The sequence below is a fragment of the Rutilus rutilus genome, assembly GCF_951802725.1.
Source record: "Rutilus rutilus genome assembly, chromosome: 24".
Lineage (NCBI taxonomy): Eukaryota > Metazoa > Chordata > Actinopteri > Cypriniformes > Leuciscidae > Rutilus > Rutilus rutilus.
Window position 1 is genome coordinate 25,511,049 of NC_140228.1, and position 20,500 is coordinate 25,531,548.

General features: G+C 40.1%; 1 protein-coding gene across 2 annotated transcripts in view; it reads right to left on the reverse strand.

The window, feature by feature from the left end:
• The window catches only part of plod2 (procollagen-lysine, 2-oxoglutarate 5-dioxygenase 2), a 47,219-nt gene extending 30,445 nt beyond the window's left edge, over positions 1 to 16,774 (reverse strand). Inside the window, exon 1 of one of the 2 annotated variants that reach the window (XM_084398972.1) lies at positions 16,324 to 16,774. In XM_084398972.1, the coding sequence (XP_084255098.1) occupies positions 16,324 to 16,420 (97 nt within the window). In that variant the 5' untranslated portion in view covers positions 16,421 to 16,774. The remainder of the gene's footprint in view (positions 1 to 16,323) is intronic. The other variant, XM_084398973.1, reaches the window with a different exon arrangement.
• Positions 16,775 to 20,500: the final 3,726 nt, after the last annotated feature.

Here is a 20,500-nt window from a genome sequence, read left to right on the forward strand (position 1 = left end):
ATACTCCGGAACGATTTATAGTCCGGAAAATACGTTAAGTTATATATTCTTTCTGTGAGGCCCGGTACCAAATGTCCCACGGACCGGTACCGGTCCGCGGCCCGGGGGTTGGGGACCTCTGCATTAGAGGGTTTTGTCACATGGTATTTGTGGTTCAGGTGATTGGCTTAATAAACAGGTATACTGTACTGCCCATGAGCAAAGGTGGCACAATACTTGTCTTTGTTGAATTAACTGGATTAGAAGAAACTATTTGGGTTACCATATAGTGTCTTCACAAATCACTTTCACTTTTTGACCACTAAGAAAAACTTAGGAACAGTAGGAACTACGTTGGTGGGTTTCTAAATACACGGAACATCTAAATGGGTGGGTTTCTAAATACCCAGTCTGCCACATCTGTGGCATTGTGCTGTGTGATAAAACTGCACATTTTAGAGTGGCCTTTTATTGTGGCCAGCCTAAGGCACACCTGTGCAATAATCATGCTGTCTAATCAGCATCTTGATATGCCACACCTGTGAGGTGGATGGATTATCTCGGCAAAGAAGAAGTGCTCACTAACACAGATTTAGACAGATTTGTGAACAACATTTGAGAGAAATAGGCCTTCTGTGTACATAGAAAAAGTCTTAGATCTTTGAGTCCTTGAGTCTCCAAAAACAAAAGTGTTGCGTTTAAAATTGTGTTCATTGTATCTCTGGTGAGAATCAAGTTGAATGAGAAGTCACAACTGGTCAGTGCCTGTGCCTCATTCATTTCAGAATGGGTCACATTATTATACATTCAGCAATAAAATAAAAGTTATGGCAGGAGCAACAGGATTTCTCACCTTGTAAAATGGCTCAACTGTACAATTTCAGAATAGTGTTAGTACTCCATATGTGCTGAGCAAAGCATGGAAATATAACATTAACTATTTCTAGTTTTTCCCTAGTCACTGTTGCTTTTGGGCGTCCACTATTAAATTGACATATGCTGGCAATATGATCAGTGAATTAAGGACTATTGCACAAATTTATGAGCATAGGACGACTAGGAAGGGCCAGTTAGTCCTTTCCGATGTCACTCATCCATTGTGTGTTGATCTTCAACTACTTCCTTCAGGACGGAGATTTAAACTCCCCTTGTGTAAATCAAATAGATATAGAAATTCATTAATACCTGCTGCAATTAAGTTTTTAAATGATTTATTGTAATTTGTGTGTCGTGTTGTTATATGTGTTGTTATATGTGTATGTGTATACTGCTGTCTACACAAAGAATTGCCCTTGAGGACAATAAAGTTTAATCAATCAATCAATCAATCAAACATGGCTGTATGGCTCAATTGATCCAAAACGGAGAAAAGATGGCATCCTCCTGGTCACATATTTCGAGCGGGTCATGTACCATCCGAGTAACTGCCATTGAAATGAATGGAAATGACAACATATAGCTCTCTACAGGTCTATTAGATCTATTAGACAATTTGTTTCAGCTGTAGATTAGGGTGTGATACTTTCAGCAGATTTTACCATATTAAAGCCAATGAGAGAAAATTCCACTGAATTTCCTCCACAGTCAGAACTCAGAAGTTAGAAAAAGAGCACAGCTTCCATGGAAGCATGGATAAAGTATAAGTCAGTGTATAAGAAAAGAGCCAACATATTCTGAAGAACACAATACAATTGCTAGGGACTTCTCAAGAAAAGGCTGAAAGCCCTGGAGACCATCACAAAACTAGCTTCATTGCTTTTTTTGTTTGAACTGAACTATGATCCCTCTGATTCCTTTCTAAGTTCCAGACTGAAAGGCCTGGTTTCCTCTCACATACATAAGCTATATGCTGTTCTATAAGATGCAGTAAATGTTTAATCTGGATGCTTAGACTGTAATGTTATATCCAACGTAAAGCCACTAGAGTAATGATGGTCACGCCATGTGCACACAGCATACTATATACGTCCAGGTCTCATTGAGCTTCATTGTCTGAGAAAGCCCCTTTCTAAGAGCAGCTTGAGTTTAAAGTAACAGCTGGGGAATTCCATACAATGAAATTGTCTGGACAGCTGTTTTTGTTCAGTGGTTACGTCAGCCTTAAACATGGGTCATGTTAAAGAAAATCTGAAGGGTCTTTAATCACTGTACACTCCCATGGGCAAGAAAAAAACTCTTTATCTCAGTTGTTTCTCCTAGACAACAACACGATTAAATACAAATAGTGACCAAATGGTGATGTGCATTTGAGGTTTTAGGGGCCTTCAGCATCTCCTCAGGTTCAGAAAGGATATGCTTAGATTTGCCAATAGGCCAAGTCCTCTATCAAAATCTCAATATGAACTCATAGCCTACATTTCGTATCAAATTCTTCCAAGATAAAATAACCTTAGTTATTATGGCCACATTCATTGTATATGCTCAATACATATTTTTACTGTATCCCAGCAAATGTCTCCTTTGTCTCTATTTTGATTTCTCTTCTGGAATTTTATGAGAATTTTTACAGTTATATTGCAGTGAAGTATCAGTTTTTATTAAGATCTTAGAGACCTTAAAAATCTTTAGAGCTTTGAGAGAGCAACCACAGAAAAATAACATTTTCATGTGGGACTTGTAAATCATGGATAAATCAATGATTGCTTGTTTAACCAAGATATACTGAGCTATGTATCTTGTTTGGAATCGACATCTAAATGTCATTATTTTCAGAATACGCCAACATTTTTCATTCACGTATACTTCATGCTTTGCCAATATAGAATTTATTACACCACTGGGACTGTTCCAGCATGTATCTTTCAATGTTTTCTCCTTGTACTTAAAATAAAATTTCACAATAATCCATTTCTGTGTATAATCAATCACTGTACGATATATATCTGACTATATTTCATTCTGGCTATGCAGATCTGAAAAGTTACACCAGAAAATAATTTGGAGGCTATTTCCCAGCATGTCTCAAAACATTTACATAACAGATGAGGGTGGGCGATCGGGGGTGGATTGTTACATTGTCGATAGTCTTCTCCAAAGGCCAACAAATAAACACCAATTGCTTTGACCCACAAGTGACCTAACCTTCCCCTGATCCTTTTAAGACAACATCAATAAATAAATGACCGCAGTACCCGACAATGCATACACTAGCCACTGTCTTTCTGCTTGCCATGCAAGAGAGATTGAGGGCTGGATCACAAGCCCAGCTCACCAAACTTAGAGACAATCAGTTGCCATGGCTATAAATATACAGTACACACAACAAGTATGTGATGACGCACAACTTGTGCTGTAATGGTTGAACAGCACCGTCTGCAATGATATGAATATAAACAGGTGACTTAAACATTCCACTCAGCTCAAATACAAGATTTCACAGGAAGATTTGTCTTCTGTCTTGTATAATTTCTATTGCTGTTGTTAAGGTGTTTAGAGTAATTTATTTTGCAATGACAATTACAATGAGGGTTCTAGGTGGTTGATTGGGTACTGTAAGGTCAAGGATGGGCAACTTTGGAAGTCCACCAGGGTTGCCAACTCTCACGCATCTGGCGTGACACTCACGCTTTCAGCATCAATCTCACGCTCTCACGCACACGCAAGAAATGTCACGCCAAAATCCACGTTTCTCCCCTCTCAATCCGTTAATTTTCTGTTGATGACTATACTAGACCACAGCGTATTAATGACAGGAGAGGAGTTTAAGGCACACAGCTGTAACATCTGCCTACAACGTTCTCACTGCAGTATTCTCTGATCGTTGATTCGCTGAAACCTGATACGTCAGTTGCGTGTGAAAAGTTCAGAGAGAGAGTTCGAACTTCGGAGCATAGGTTCGGAGTCGGAGCCACTGATGTGCGTTTGAAAGTTTGGATGACAATCAAGGTAAGCTGATAATAAAATGGTGTGCCTTGTCACTACAGACATAGCCTTGACTAATCAGTCTGTGTGCCGAGAGTACAGACTTCAACTATAGTTGCAAACGTTGTCTGACGTGCGTTATGTGGGCTAGCTATTTGCTCAATTTTGTCAAATCGGGCAAGTGGCATTTTAAAATTCCCCAAATTATGAAAGGTTACCCAGATTGTGTTGAGTCTGCCACAGTCAAATGCGGAGCGAACCTTTTCAGTTATTGGCCTAAACAAGACTGACACCAGGAACAGACTGTCACTTGATGGCACCCTGTGAGTGATGGGAAGTTCGGATCATTTTACTGACTCGCTTGTTCTACCTCGTTCATTAAAATGAACGAATCTTTTTTCGAGTCATTTCGTTCATTTAAGGGGCTTTAAATGTTATACTTTTGACAGCCAAATTCCACGAACACATCCACCTACGCAGTCTTTATCATATTCTGAATTAAGAAATCATTATAATGCAGTCAAAAATAATTTACAGGGAACATAAATAGGCTACTTACTTTACCTTCCGAGTCTTTCGTTCATTTGTCACGTGACTGACGCATTACGGTTCATGAACGGATCGAACCCTGCTTCAGATACGAGCTCCTGCAGAGGTGGTGAAAGCAGGCCAAACTGCCACTGTGGCATAGGCTACAACAGGCCTAATGTGTGAAACTTTTGTGTTGTGGTTTTCTGGGGAGGTTGAGTAACTATTATGTGTCCCTTTTGTTTTGAGATTTCTTATTGTTTTGATGTTGTTGTTTTACATGTTTGTTATTTAATCACCTCTATCTTATTTTTTTAATATCAATCGATCAATCAAATTAATTTTACGTTTTGAAAACACGTTTCCATTCTATTCGTTTTTTGTCTTTTTTTCCCCCATAAATCAGGGTTTATACTAAGTAAACAAGGACTGATATTTTTAAAATTAGGGTTAGGGTTGGCAAAAAAATTATCTGCGCGCGCACGCACTTAAAGGGTTAGTTCACCCAAAAATTAAAATTCTGTCAGTAATTACTCACCCTCATGTTGTTCCAACCCCGTAAGACCTTCGTTCATCTTCGGAACACAAATTAAGATATGTTTGATTAAATCTTAAAGTTGTCTAACTCCTCCATAGGCTTCCAAGGAACCGAAACTTGCTGGCCCAGAAAATGTATTAAAGACATCGTTAATATAGTCCAAGTGACTACAGTGGCTCAATCTTAAGTTTATAAAGCGACGAGAATACTTTTTGTGCGCAAAAACAAACAAAAATAACGACTTTATTCCACTTTTCATTTCCTTCTCTCTGGGCCTCGGGTCTTTTTGCGTAGTGTTTAAGCGTAAACCCCACTCACACATGACAAGCGTCGGCCAATAGTGAGCCTACGTGGTGACGTGTAACACAGACGCGCTGCGCAAAAACACTACGCGAACCAACTAGAGGTCCAGAGAGAAGGAAATAAATAGTGGAATAAAGTCGTTATTTTTGTTTGTTTTTGCGCACAAAAAGTATTCTCGTCGCTTTATAAACTTAAGATTGAGCCACTGTAGTCACTTGGACTATATTAACGATCTCTTTAATACATTTTCTGGGCCAGCAAGTTTCGGTTCCTTAGAAGCCTATGGAGGAGTTAGACAACTCTAAGATTTAATCAAAAATATCTTAATTTGTGTTCCGAAGATGAACGAAGGTCTTACGGGGTTGGAACAACATGAGGGTGAGTAATTACTGACAGAATTTTCATTTTTGGGTGAACTAACCCTTTAAGTTTTACAGAGTCTCACTCCAGCCAAAGTCCCAAAGTTGCCAACCCTGAAGTCCACTGTCCTGCAGTGTTTTGCTCCAATAATGATAGAACTCACCTGCCTGTAGCTTTCTAGTAATCCTGAAGATGTTGATTCATTTGTTCTGGTGTGTTTGATTAGGGTTGGAGCTAAACTCTGCAGGACAGTGGCCCTCCAGGACCAAAGTTGTCCATTCCTGTGCTAGGTGGTCGCTAGGTTCTTCAGTAAAAAAGTGATCAGTTGACTTAACTTAAAAAAGTGAGGAAACCCGTTGCCTTAAAATTATGAATTAAATGTTTTCACACATAACTTTTTATTTTCAATTACGCATGACATTTATTTACTTAATAATTTTAAGGCAATGGGTTCCCTTTTTTAAGTTAAGTCAACTAATCACTTTTTACAGTGTGGGTGGTTGACAGGATGTTTCTTAGTTGTTGCTAGGTTGTTCTGGATGGTTGCTTACTGGCCAGGCAAAAACTGAAAGTTTGATCAATTAGAAAAGCAATAGCATCATTAATCAAATGATTTGAGGTATTGGTCGTGACAGTTTGAGAAGAGTTATGCACCTACATTTAATACTTAAGGTATTTCACATTAACCGTTGTTCAGCGAATTTTCATGATCAAAATCAAGTAATTTCAACAGGGAATTCACTGCGTGACGTACATTTTTACAGATTTCGCATAAAGGCAGGGCCACACCAAGCCGATGGTCAGCTGTCGGGCAACGTCTGGCCGTTTTTTAGTGTCTGTCTGCTTCGTTTTTTGTTGTTGTTTTTTCGCAACGCTGGCACTAGTCAGATGTCATTGTTTTGTTTTGTTTTTTGGGGTGTGCGATTCAGCATATTGAATCGGCGCCAGGCTGTCGGTGAGAAATAGAACTCTGATTGGCTGTTCAGCTTAGAGAACGAGCCAGTGCAGGAGAATAAAGCAAAAGTGATGAAAGTGAGCATGTGCTAGTTGACAGTTGCCTTTAGTCCTTTTGGTGTGTTCAAGCGCTGCAGTGACCAACAGAAAGCTGCCCGGTTCTGTGTGAGCTGTGCTCCCTGCATCACTTTAATAGACAAAGGACTAACCCTAAGCTTAGCTTTTGAAAAACCAAGTATGAGCAATAGCAATAGGCTGATTAAAATAATTTTCCGCTCAACTAAATGTGATTTCTAACTTATGAGATGATAAGATGTGCTCTTTCTCTTATTTCTTTCTCAAAAGCCACTTTTAAAATGGTAAATAATAAATAATGATGTGATATTAATCTTGACATGTCTGCCATATGGAGCTTCGCGGGAAGATGAAGATGTGCTTAGTGGTTCTAAAGTATCTTCTCAAAGACAGAATCCTAGCCACCACATAGTGTAATCACTTAAAGCAGCTGCAATAATGCACTCGATCGAGATGTATTTTCCATGATTCATTTAGCCTACATGTAAAACAGTAAGAATAGCAAAACCAGAATAATCATATTATGGGAGTGTGCACCTTGTAGGGGCAATAATGTCTGTTAATGGAGTCCACAGATAGTGCGTAATGTAGTGCAGGCAGACATTCAGTGCAGACAGAGAAGTCACTGTCCAACACTCCAAAGAATTTCATTTTCCGCTCCTTGATGTAGGAACACTGTTTTTAGAGCAAAAAAAAAAAAAAAAAAATTGCGGAAAAAGCTGTGTGGGCTTTTAAAAGATGGCTATTTTGAATGTAGTACATAGTCTGGGCTGACTTGAGGAGACAGTGTTTGACAGATCAGTGTGAACTGCTGAGGTCCAGAGGAATGCTGCTTGAGACAGGCTAGCTGTTTCATTTCTCAGTGTGGTGCTTTAAAAGTTTCCCTGCTCACACAGTCCAGGGCTGTCTGTGTGAACTTTCACAATGCACTGGAAGGGCACCGTAATACGCTCAGAACTTCTACCACAAAGAACAATTAAGTCTCAGTGGGAGAGTCAGAGTCCAAGATAAAGCAAAATAATGCCCCTTTAGCATTTCTCAACAAAATGACTGGAAACTAGAGAACACACTTTGTTTTCTCTGTGGCCCTCTCAGCTTATCTTCCAAGTAATGCCTGAGGCTCTGGAGACGGGTATATGTTTAAGTAAGCTCTCAGTCTACAATAACATGGCCTTTCACACTTTTTCGGTCAGCTCTCTGGTGGCTCGACATACATCAGGTGGGTAAATCATATGGGGGAATGAACTAAGAATGAATTGTACTTGCATGGTATTGCCCATCTGGTAAGCTGGTTCTGATTGCTTATTTGTGAAAGATAACGCAGATTTATCTGGAACTGTGCGTTATCACTCCAGGCACTTGAATGGGCTCTTTAAAATGCTGAAAGTTCTTGACTGCACAGCGCATCTGCATTAATTCTGGTAAGGGTGCTGTTCTCCATCATTTCATCATTATTTGATGAAGTACTGACGCCATGAATGATGGTGAGGTGGTGCAACGCTATCGGAGCAGAGTTTTGGCGAATTTGGCTATATTTTACAGGCCTTATTCTAAAAGCAAATGAATAATGATGCAAATGATGTAGAAGAAATGCATATCACTATTCAGAAATACAAAGCAAAAATGTGTCTATTAAAAGTTTTGAAAGTTAATTTGAACAAGCCTTTGTTAAAAAAAATAGTAGAGTAAAATTGTAGAATAGGACTTTATATTGCCTCAATGATTTTTTTTTTTTTTTTTTATTAAAAGTTAATGGCCTGGTTTCACAGACAGAGCTTAGATTAAGCCAGGATTAGGCCTTAGTTCAAATAGGACATTTAAGTAGCTTTTATAAATGTGCGTTAGAAAAAAAAACAACAATACGGGTGTGCATCTTGAGACAAAACAATGGCACTGACATATTTTAAGATATGCAAGTGCAAGTTGCTTTCAGTTAAAACATGCATTTTAGTCTAGGACAAGGCTTAAGCCTATTTTATAAATTAATACTAATATTTACTTGCACTCCAAAGTCAACATTATTCTTCTCAAGAGGGTGCAATAATGGTGGGCTCAAGAGTTGAGGATTTGGAATTCTAAAAGAACAGTAGTCGATTGTATCCCAACTAAGACAATGTAGGACTGGACTGAGTACCGAGTACTTACAATTGTTGCACTATAAATGGATTTTTGTAAAAGTAAATGATAATGTTATCATAAAAGATAAAGTTTTTCAGCCCATCACCTGCAATAATTCTGCAGTCTTATTGCATCTATTCAAAGCAACACAATTGCCACAAATGCGACATCATATTTTATTTATAATATTTTATTTTATTTCATATATAGTTGTTCTTATCTCTATTCCATCACAATGTGAAGAAAACTGGCCAACCAATAATATTTGCACTTTTGGCGCATTGGTCTGAAATCAAAATGACTAAAACTTTATAGAAAATAGAAAAACAAAATCTAATTCAAAATATTAACAAAAAATATATAATAAAATAACACTGGTTGCTCAATGATCAGAAGCTACAAATGCAGTATTGTTAAACCTATTGGTCTCCTAAAGCAACAGGATGAAATAATTTTGTTTAGGAATCTAATAAAGAATGACACTGAAAAAGTAATTTTATTTTTTGTATTTTTGCTCAGAATTTATATCTGCTATAAAATTCTTTAGAATTACTAACATCAGCTAAATCTATTTCTATACATGAAGCCAGTTTTAATAAGAACACTGTGTTACGGCAGCAAATAAAATGGAGGCTAACAGAGGTGATCTCACTTCAGGCAGTTCTGGGAAACATAGAAACACTACTGAGTCATATAACTGACCTCATTAGGCAGTCTGATCCCTCAACAGCCAGACTTTGCCACAACACCCATTCATTTATTCATTCATCGTAAGTATGTCACTATGTTTCTCCAACAGACCAACACTTCCGAACTGATGTAGGGAGCACCCTGTTCTGCCCACTTAACATGAGCATGTTAGTTCAAACTCAACCAAAATCACCAGAATCAACTGCCAGAACATATATACACACAAATGTCTAGAGGTCAGACTTACGCCTCATTACACTGCAAGAAAAAAACGGAATCGGATCGGAAGAATTTGAATGTAAACAAAGGTAGCTGTGACTCAACAAGGAGATACTTATCTATAAACACAGGCGTGCTGATATTCCAAAATGCTCTAAATCTCTGTCTGTAGCCAGGTGACTGTCAAATGTGTTATCACTTAGGGACCAGAAACCAAATTTGAAGGCTGGGTGCAAAACAAACTAGTGGAAACTGGTGGTGGGGTGATTGTAGACAGACATTATTTCAGCTGTTCGCAACTTATATAGAAAAACTTTCTCTCTTGGGGCCTGGAAATTTCCTTGATTGTTTAACCATGCCCCCGTGTCTATAACCCGAGAATCTTGTAGTACACTGGCAGATGGGGTTGTGCTTCAAATGCACCCCTTCCAAAGCAGCTGTAATTGCCTCTAGAATGGAACATTGCATGACATCAGCAGCATCTGGTTTAACATGGGCTTGCCCACAATATTTCGGTTGGGGCTTTAACTTACCAGTAACTCTTATTTATTTTTTCCTTGGCTGGAAAAACAATCACAAATATGAAGAACAGAGAAAAAGGAGGAGGATATTTGGTTAACATCACCAAATTTGCGCCTACCGTGACCTAAAGCTCGTAATTACTGTGATCACTTCCTGTGCAGAGCTGAGTTGAGCGTTGCCATGGAGTTGCTGTTGGCAAGAGCATTTAAACAAGCCAAACAGAGGAACAGCTTCTGTTTGATTCTGGAAACCCTCGTAACCTAGAGATTGAAGACCGCACACAGTTATAAGAGTTGGATAAGGATATGAACTACGAAGGCAAGCATCACTGCTCATTCTTAGAGTTCCACTGTAAGCATACGCTTAGTATTCAAAACTGTCATAACTGAAGTATACTTCGGCCTTTTCTGTGGATGTCTGTTCAGTGCTGCTCAAAATTCAATCAATCCATTTAAACAATTTGATACACTTTTGTTAACCCAACTAGTCTAGTCACATTGACAGCATCCAAACTGAATTTGAAAAATATAGTTGTAAACCAAGGCAGACGTCACTACCTGCACCTCACTGCGACTAGCTGTCGTCCAGCTCCTCATTTTGCATAAAGTCCCGCTTTTCTCAACTTTTGGACTAAACCATTCCTAACGCTTTCTACGTTCAAAAAACCCATGATCCAACATATTCGTCCCGAACTTTAGCCTCCTTGTTAGAGCGCCCGCCTCCCATGCAGACCCAGGTTCGAGTCCTGCTTAGAGTGGGCGGTTCAAACTGGAGGGGCTACAGGTGGTGCCATGACCCGGTTGGGAGTGAGGTTTAGAGTAGTGAGTGCAACAGACGTACGTATGTATGCATGTAAACCTCACTACCCTAATCTCAAGAGGTGCTCTAGAGCAGTGGTTCCCAATTCCAGTCCTCGTGACCCACTGCTCTGCACATTTTGTATGTCTCTCTTATCTGACACACTCAGTTCAGTTCATAGAGTCTCTCCTAATGAGCTGATGATCTGGTTCAGGTGTGTTAAATAAGGGAGACATACAAAATGTGCAGAGTAGTGGGTCACGAGGACTGGAATTGGGAACCACTGCTCTAGAGACTACAGTCTTTAGCCTCCTTGTTAGAGCGCCTGTCTCCCATGTGGATGGGGCTGGGTTCGAGTCCTGCTTAGAGCTGGAGGGGCTACACAAGAGTACATTCGATTTACTGCTTAGTGCTCAATACACTAAAGGATACTGTACTGTACCAACTACCTCAGAGGGGACTAAATGCCACAAGGTGGAACAAAGTGTAATTTGCACTGCTGTCTGTTCAAAATTAATGAAAAGAAACCTAGCATTTATTTTTCTGGTAACACTTTAGTTTAGGGTCCAATTCTCACTATTAACTAGTTGCTAATTAGCATGTATATAAATAGGATATTGGCTGTTTATTAGTACTTATAAAAAAGCACATATTAGGTGCATATTACCAGCCCTGACCAAGTTGCTGCCCTAGGCAAGATTGTACCTGGTGCCCCTTGTATCACAGCCAATTCCACCACTGATCATTCATAGACTCACACAGAAACTGCATAAATACTGGAGTATATGTGACCATTGGATGATACAATTTGACATAAAATGTTGCTATTTTAAGGTAAAAATAACTGACGTTAACTCTAGCTAGATTTTTCAAAACAACCAACATTATCGTCTGACTACTATGCAATTAGATAAAATGTTCATTCAATACATCACATTACCTCTGTCTTTATCTCTCTTTTTCATCCTCTTCCTCTTCTCTTCTTCTTCCCTAGGAACCAGAGGGCTTCTTGGTATCTATGGCAGGCTAATGCTAATTTATCAAGTGAATGTGGCCATCTGTCACAATCAGGTAATTGAAGCTTGTAGTAGGTGTGTTCGCTGCACAGACCGATTGGTGTATGACATCAAATTATCGCGAGAGTGATTAGAAAGCAGACAGCTCTGTATGCTTTCGGAAAAGCTCCCACAGTACTTTGATGTCATACACCGATCGGTCTGCTCAGCGCCGTTTCAAGTCGAACACACCTACAAGCGTCAGTGTGGGCACCCCTATGGATGGGTGGCAACCCTAGCATTTGCCTATTTCGCCTATGCCACAGGCTGACCCTGGGTGTGCATGCTTTTAATTACGATTTAATGGATAAAACGGGTGTAAAATCCCACAGACTTCCATTGAAAGAGGCAACAAGCCTGCTCTAGTGACCGGAATAAAATAAACCCCACGAAGAACATTGTGTGTGTTTAGGGGTATAACAGCATAACAGCTTTCCACTGGGGCAGTACCCTTAAAAGGAAAACCTTGTACCTTATCTACCCCTAAAAGGTTCATTTTAGTACCTTAGAGTAGAAATATGTAACCTAAGGTACTAATATGAACTTTAATGTGTAAATAATGAACAATTTCCTGTTGTACCCCTAAAGGTAAAAAGTTAGTTTTTTTTTTTTTTTTCTTAGAGTTATTGTGTAAAGAATAAAACTCCTGTCGAAATATTTACAATATAGTAATGTATTTTACTGTAATAGACACTTTAACATGCTGCTGAAGGCTGATGTCTTATGTGTTGTCTGCGGGAACAGACATGCTGAAGTGTCCCTCAGAGCTCATAGTTCATCAGATAAAAGCCATAGGAACATAAATGGTAATTTCTGCCAAATCTGAGCAGCTGCCTGCAAAACTTGATCAGAGAAAAAGTAAAAACCGAGACTAGAGGCCACAAGGTTGTGGCACAAAGTTTAAATTTGACGATAAAACTGTATTTCTGTTTATGTGTCTTTTGGCTCGGACAGTCATTTAACGGTTTGTCAAAAACAGCAGACATCCATCTAAACTGCTTTTACAAAACCATACTTCTTTAATCAAGAGTGTGGTTGACTGACACCATGTTGCACAAGACCAATTACAGGCTTGTGCTGCCAGGTCCAGCAGTCAACACTATAGACTAGCATATACTGTATATGTTCTCTTTTACTGGGACTCGGAAGTTGTAAATCTGACCCTGCAGTTCAACTCACAGGGCAGTATTTCATTGTGAAGGGTTCACAGAGGGCTAAACGTGGGTGGACATTGAAAACTCACAGAAGGTGATAGTTCACCCACAGGCATTTGAGTAGAGATGACATTTCTGGGCTACGCAGGCTGACGGATGGGTTTTCAGACTGGGGTGATATCATGCCGCAAACACTAGAGATTTCCTGTGCCGTTCACTCCCTTTCTGCTACATAAGCCATGTATTTTTCTTTCTATATCTTCCCCTGCATTTAGGATAGCATGCGTCATCTACATACCAGTAACTGTTAATGACTGTAGCTTAATTACTGTGTAGAAAGGTACGGAAAAAAAACTCAAATCGGGGGCAATTAAGAGACCAATTTAGATTTTAATCTGCTGTGCACCTTAAATTTGGGAATTTACAGCCGGATTTCTTGAGGTCGGTGTGTGTCAATGCAGTGGTTTAACCGACAGCTTACGAAACGTGGTACAGTTTAAAGTCAACATGGTCAAAATGTAAATTTTTTAATTCATGTCAATTGTCTTATTTTGTGTGATTCATCTGTGGATGTCACAAATTCACATTTTTTTGACAAAATCAATTGCTGATGTCATCAAGCCCTCTTCTTTTTCAGCCCCTCCCCTCCAACTATCTGGCTTCCATGTGACTTCTTACAATCCTATCAATTTCTGATGGATAAAACCAAGTCCCACCCTACACTTTTTCTGGTTTCACTCATGTTTCTGATTATGGAAGTAAAATGGGAAACAAATGGTGTTGTCCATAATGAATTCAGCCAAATAGAGGAGCCTAAACAGGTACAAACAGTCAAGAGAGCTGTCTCTGTCCCATCTTAGACCAGCCTAAACTTGGTTCATGGTCTTGTCCTGGTCTGTTGGCTGATTTTAAAGAGATTTGGGCTCTTTTTAGCAAATCAGACTGGGAAACAATCTTAAACAAGCTAAGACCAGCAAACAATCTTAGGTTTTTGTAAGCAGAGCTATTTGATTGATTATCAAGGAATATAATTTAAATGGAAAGACCAAAAGATCGAAGAACAGTTGGAATAATAAAAGGAAATAAATTAAATAAATATGTGAACTGGCAGTAGATTTCTTTTGCTAGAAAATGAAAAGAGTGGGGGAAAGGGAAAAAAAGCAAATTTCTCGCAATGACAAATGATATGGAAACCGCACTTTTGGCGGGTGACAAGGCTCATTGACTTGTACAGAAACGCCTTACAAAGGCTTCAAATGTGAAACAGAAGATTGACTCTTTGAAAACAGTACTTTAGTTGTGTTATACTACACGGCAGATGTTACAAACGTTCTCAGCAGATAGCCTACATATATTCACATGAAATATTCAAACCTTTGCCCTTCATACAACTGTGAAATCACAGTCGTACAATACTCGAATGTGACATATGGCTGCACTTTGGGGTATTTGTTCTTGGAAAGTTTTACATAGTGACCTTTCTATAGACAGATGCTTTTTAGATGTGATGTTATTTAGTAAAGCTTGCAATAAAGTTCTGACACTACATTTGTCCAGAACTTGACCTACATGTCGTTTTCATTGCCTATAACTGCATTAATAAAACCTAATGACTTAAGTCTACAGGCCCAATTAAGAGCATTTAATTAGATGATCCAGAGCACTGTCACAGTGGTGTTTAGTTTAGTTTGTTTTCATTTGGACTTGTCTGCCTCATCATGTCATGTCTTGTATTTTGATCATCATTAAACCTCCGTGTTGAAAAGATACCTTCATCTTCTTCTGTCTTCCTGCAACCACCTGTGACAAGCACACAGGGTTGTTTTCTAAAATGTTTGACATTTATTTAAGCAATACATTGTGCTCTTAAGCACACATCACTTTGTCTTGAAGCTGGGTTGATAGATGCGTTAGGCTTATCGCCTTGTGCATGCACTATAAATGAGGCTCTAGGACAGTCAAGTTTAAAGATTGACACATTTCTGTTGCATGGAAATGATGAACGCCAAAATGAATAAACTCTATGGGTCATATTTTTCCCTCTGACTAGGCTTGTTGAAACTCAACAGAGTGACTTTATATTCCTGTACAAGTAACTAAACAGGCAACTGTGCACAAAACATAGAGAAGGTTTAATTATTTAAACAGGTTTTTATACTGTTAATGGTTTACTATTGCAAACAAATTACTGTACAACCTAATGGAATCCAGAAAGTAATTAAACTTGTTTGAGCTTCAAAGAAATGCTTGACTCATTATTGTGTGCATTAACTGTGTGCTTTGCAATTTTATAAGTGTAGTTATTGCGCTAGACAACTACACTCTCAGCCTTGTAGTTTGAACAGCATAGTGTTATATCTCTCACTCACACACATTCCCTCACAACACAAATGTGTGAAAAAAAGGTCTACCTGACATCCCTCACGTCCCAGCAAGAAGCAAGGTGCTCTGTAGTGGAGACTGAGGCTAGTTTTCAGACTTTTTTTTTCTCCAGTGAATATTTCTCATGGTGAGTTATTTTTTAAAATCATTTTCTGTATAGGAACAAACATTAAAATCTTGGCTACAAGAAATGGCAGCCTTATTGGGGAATATTGTCACATATGTGGGCTATATGAGGACCCCCTCATGTTAGGTGTTCCTGTTTTATGGGGACATTCCATAGACATGTTTTTTTTTTATATATTTTTTTATACTGTACAAACTGTATATATTATATCCCCTAAACCTATACCATCACAGAAAGCTTTCTGCAGTCCTTTGTTTAAAAAAAAAAAAAAAAAAAAAAACACTTAGTATGATTTATAAGCTGTTTTTGCTCATGGGAACCAAAAAAGGTTCCCACAAGGACAAGGATTTTGGAAATTGCCATCTTTGAGGGAACATTTTGTCCCAATAACGTAGGATTTATCAGGACCACACACACACACATTAGGTGACTTAAAATGTCCCCTTGTGACAACTTCACCATGTGACTATCTTTAAAGGGGCATAAGCTATTGATCAGATGATAATGTTTTAAGGTTATCATTGGTAATTAGAGTTACCATATTGTTCAGATCATACTTTTTAAAGACGTTTAGAGGAAGCTTAATTCTAGTTCTAATTCTAGTTGCGTCGCATTCAGTGTCACAGCAGAGCGCGCTCCCAATATAACGGGCTCGCTTACCTGTTGGAATATCCTTGTTCCTCTCCATGCTCAGGGAATAATGAACACAGGACATCAGCATCAAAACGAACGCGCAAAAGCACCGATAATGCTCCATCGTCGCTTCGGTGAAGTCCTAAGGGACAGCGTGGACGAGCAAGTTTGCGAAGTTTTGTTTAGCTCTGCTGCTGGTCAGCGCGCGGTGAGTCCGAGAAGTCCTGGGGTCAGTAGCTAATAAAACATTTCTCAAACATGTAAAGTCATTTCAATTGGAAAACAGTAGCAATACACGTGTTGATTAGTCCCTCAAGAACGAGCTGAGTGTGATGGTGCCCTCGATGTTCCCCGGACAGGGTGACAGGAGCGTGTGTGATTGAACAAGTCCAGCTGTGTTTGAGCACCCCTCCTCCCTCCTGCAGTCCTCAAACACGAGCTCAAATAATGCCCCCCTGCACCGCCCTAATTCACACCCAGAGTCACGCTGCGTCCACTGTCAAATAAGAAATGTTTTAAAAAAAACAGCACACTAAAAGTGAAAACTTGCTCTTATTTTTTAAGTGCTAGTGTTAGAGCACTTTGACCACTTTGAAATTAGTTATAGATTAATAAAACGAAGTTAAAACTTTGAAAATGTAAAGAAATGACAAAATAGAAAACCGTGTGACGTTAATTGGATGCAACAAATGATGTTAGAATAAAATAATGGCATTTTTACAGAGTGCATATGGGTGATTCTATAATTGCAGGTACATTTTGTGTCCAAACTAAGTCTTTTTTTTTTTCTGCTCTTTTCAAATGGTTATATTTTTAATTATTTTATTAATACTCATTGTCATGCACAAGACATTAAATACCATAACAATATAATATATTATCTGTCTTATCTGAAAATCATGATTTCTTGTTGTCCGAATTAGTCAGTGCATTTTTCCCCATCGTGTAATCAAAATATTTTATTTTACTTTTCTTTTGGTAACATTTCATTTATTTTATTTATAAAAGCCCTAAATAGTAATTTTCCTAATTCTACCACATTAAATTGTTTATAAATAACTTTTATCTTATACAAATGTGTGTCTAAATCTTGCGTCAATTCTGTTACCATACCATATTTTGCCTTTAAATTGGAGCAATTATCTCCCATAAGATACCGGAAAAGATGTCACTTTCCCTCACTGACAAGATATGAAGCACTGGAAGGTATATGTGCTCTCTCTGAGAAAATATTTTAATCTAAAAAGGTCTTACACAAGTTATTTTGTGAAACGTCAAAATTGTTAGCACAATATCAAAAGAAATGCAGTGGGTTGTTTAAAAGTCTCTTAATCATGATTTCATTAGTGTCATGTGCTTTTAGCATTTGTGCTAGCAAGTGGAGTTTTTGGGTAAAAAGTGTCAATTCTGTTACCATCAAACTCTATTATCAAGGTAAAGTAACAATGTTGACATGTAACAGAATTGACAGTTGACAAACAATACTATAGGGAAAACTTTTTTATGTAAAAAAAAAAAAAAAAAAAAACCTGCATTATTAAGATTGAATTGTGCTGGCTGTGCAGCTGCACTGCGTTTTAAATTAAAGGCTTCAATATTCTCGAGAAAAGGAGTTTTCCCACTGCGTATAGCTACGCAATACAAAGTGAACGTTCTCGAAAGGGAACTTAAAATTCTTGTGGAACAGCTAAAGGAACTAAATAGTATCCCATTTAAAATGCCAAAAGTTTGGGTTACTATAGAATTTACAGTTAGCTTTATCTAGGGAGGTCCTCATCATCATATAAAAGCAAATGTACTGTATGTGTGTAGGGGGTGGGTTGGGCTTTACATTGTGAGCACCAAATGACCCCCAAATGACCATAAAACCAGAAATCGTCTCAGGTTACGACTGTAACCTATGTTCCCTGAGAACAGGGAACGAGACACTACGTCAGAATGACGCTATGGGGAACGCCTCAGGCGTGACAGGTGTCTGAAATAAATATCAACTCACGTCAATCATGTTGACCGGCGACAGCCTGTGCATCATCAGCTTGAATGATGAGCGCGCGACCTGGATGTATAAAGGGGAGCCTTGCACACATGACAACATCCTATCGTCTGAAGGGACTGTTGCAGGCAGGCCCCGAGGCATGGCAGGAAGACGTAGTGTCTCGTTCCCTGTTCTCAGGGAACATAGGTTACAGTCGTAACCTGAGACGTTCCCTTTCGAAAGGGAACTCTACACTACGTCAGAATGACGCTATGGGGAACGATATACCAACGCCACCATGCTGAGGGGAGTGCGTGCCCAAAGGCAGTGACAACTGTCCGAACCAGTAAATCAGAAACACTGGAACCACTCACCCTTAGGTCACATCGGGCTGTCAGTGACAGCACTCCCTACCGGTCATAGCCCAAGCTAATGAACCAAGAAACCGCCAGAACATAGTTAATGGGGGGTATATCTGGGCCAGCTCAAAGGCTTAGGACCACAACTTCCAATAGAAGGGGTCCCTTCTAGGGAGTGTGGCTAGGGGACCCAAGGGACTCCCAGCCAGTCACTATTCAGGGGAGCATGCCTCCTGAAATGCCACCAGGCTGGCCTGGTGATCTATACTAAGACACACAGTCTGGCCATTGCCTGTCTGTCCGAGACAGAGCCTCTGGAAGTTGCCTTGGATAAGGCATCCAGAAACTGAAGGCCTGTAAAGCTGGCAGAAACCATTCAGTTCCGGATCACAGAGACGGGATCTCCCGGAGAGTGTGACTCAACCTCAAGAAACGACGGAAATCGTTCACTCAATCCCCGGGTCTACCCAGTGCTCGCTCCGAACACTGGGGAAGTAAGAGAGGGTTCAAAACCAGGAAGGTCTACTGAGACCTAAAACCTGATGACCCCCTCATGTGGGGAGCTCCAGAACATGAGGGCTCATATCAGGAAGGCCAGTGAGGCCTGTAACCTGACGACCACAGTATGTGGGAGCTCATACTCAGGAAGGCCTGTGAGGCCTGAAACCTGGCGACCACCGTATGTGGGAGCTCATACTCAGGAAGGCCTATGAGGCCTGTAACCTGGCGACCACAGTATGTGGGAGCTCATACTCAGGAAGGCCTGTGAGGCCTGAAACCTGGCGACCACCGTATGTGGGAGCTCATACTCAGGAAGGCCTATGAGGCCTGTAACCTGGCGACCACAGTATGTGGGAGCTCATACTCAGGAAGGCCGGTGAGGCCTGTAACCTGACGACCACAGTATGTGGGAGCTCATACTCAGGAAGGCCTGTGAGGCCTGTAACCCGGCGACCACAGTATGTGGGAGCTCATACTCAGGAAGGCCGGAGAGGCCTGTAACCTGGGGACCACAACCTGTGGGAACTTACTTACAGAAAAGCCCTAGAACCAAAGTCTGGGCCACATAAAAAAAAGGGAATAAGCGTACAGCGCACAACCCTTACCATAAATATGGATATAGAAAGAACATGAAAGAAAGTGCATGTACTTAGCCATTCTGAATCCAAGAAGGCCGGTGAGGCCTGTAACCTGGCGACCACAGTATGTGGGAGCTCATACTCAGGAAGGCCTATGAGGCCTGAAACCTGGCGACCACAGTATGTGGGAGCTCATACTCAGGAAGGCCGGAGAGGCCTGTAACCTGACAGCCACACAATGTGGGGCTACCTTCAGAAAGGTCTAACAAGGCCTGTAACCACAAAATGTGGGAGATAGCTTGAAAAGGAGGCGCCTGTCGTAAAACATTGCGACAGAAGACTCATCTAAAGTGGGACCCAAGGTGAAGAACCGGAGTCTGAGCCACGTAAAAAAGGGAACGAAGCGGAAGCGTATAACCCTTTTAAAAAGTACACGAAACGAAAGTGCGTATACTTATGCTAGTCCGAATCCAGGAAGGCCTGATGAGGCCTCTAACCTGGCGACCACAGCGTGTGGGAGCTCATACTCAGGAAGGCCTGTGAGGCCTGAGACCTGGCGACCACAGTAAGTGGGAGCTCGTATTCAGGAAGGCCGGAGAGGCCTGTAACCTGACAGCCACACAATGTGGGGCTACCTTCAGAAAGGCCTAATGAGGCCTGTAACCACAGAATGTGGGAGATAGCCTGAAAGGGAAGCGCCTGTCGTAAAACATTGCGACAGAAGACGCATCTAGAGTGGGACCCAAGGTGAAAAACCGGAGTCTGAGCCACATAAAAAAGGAAATGAAGCA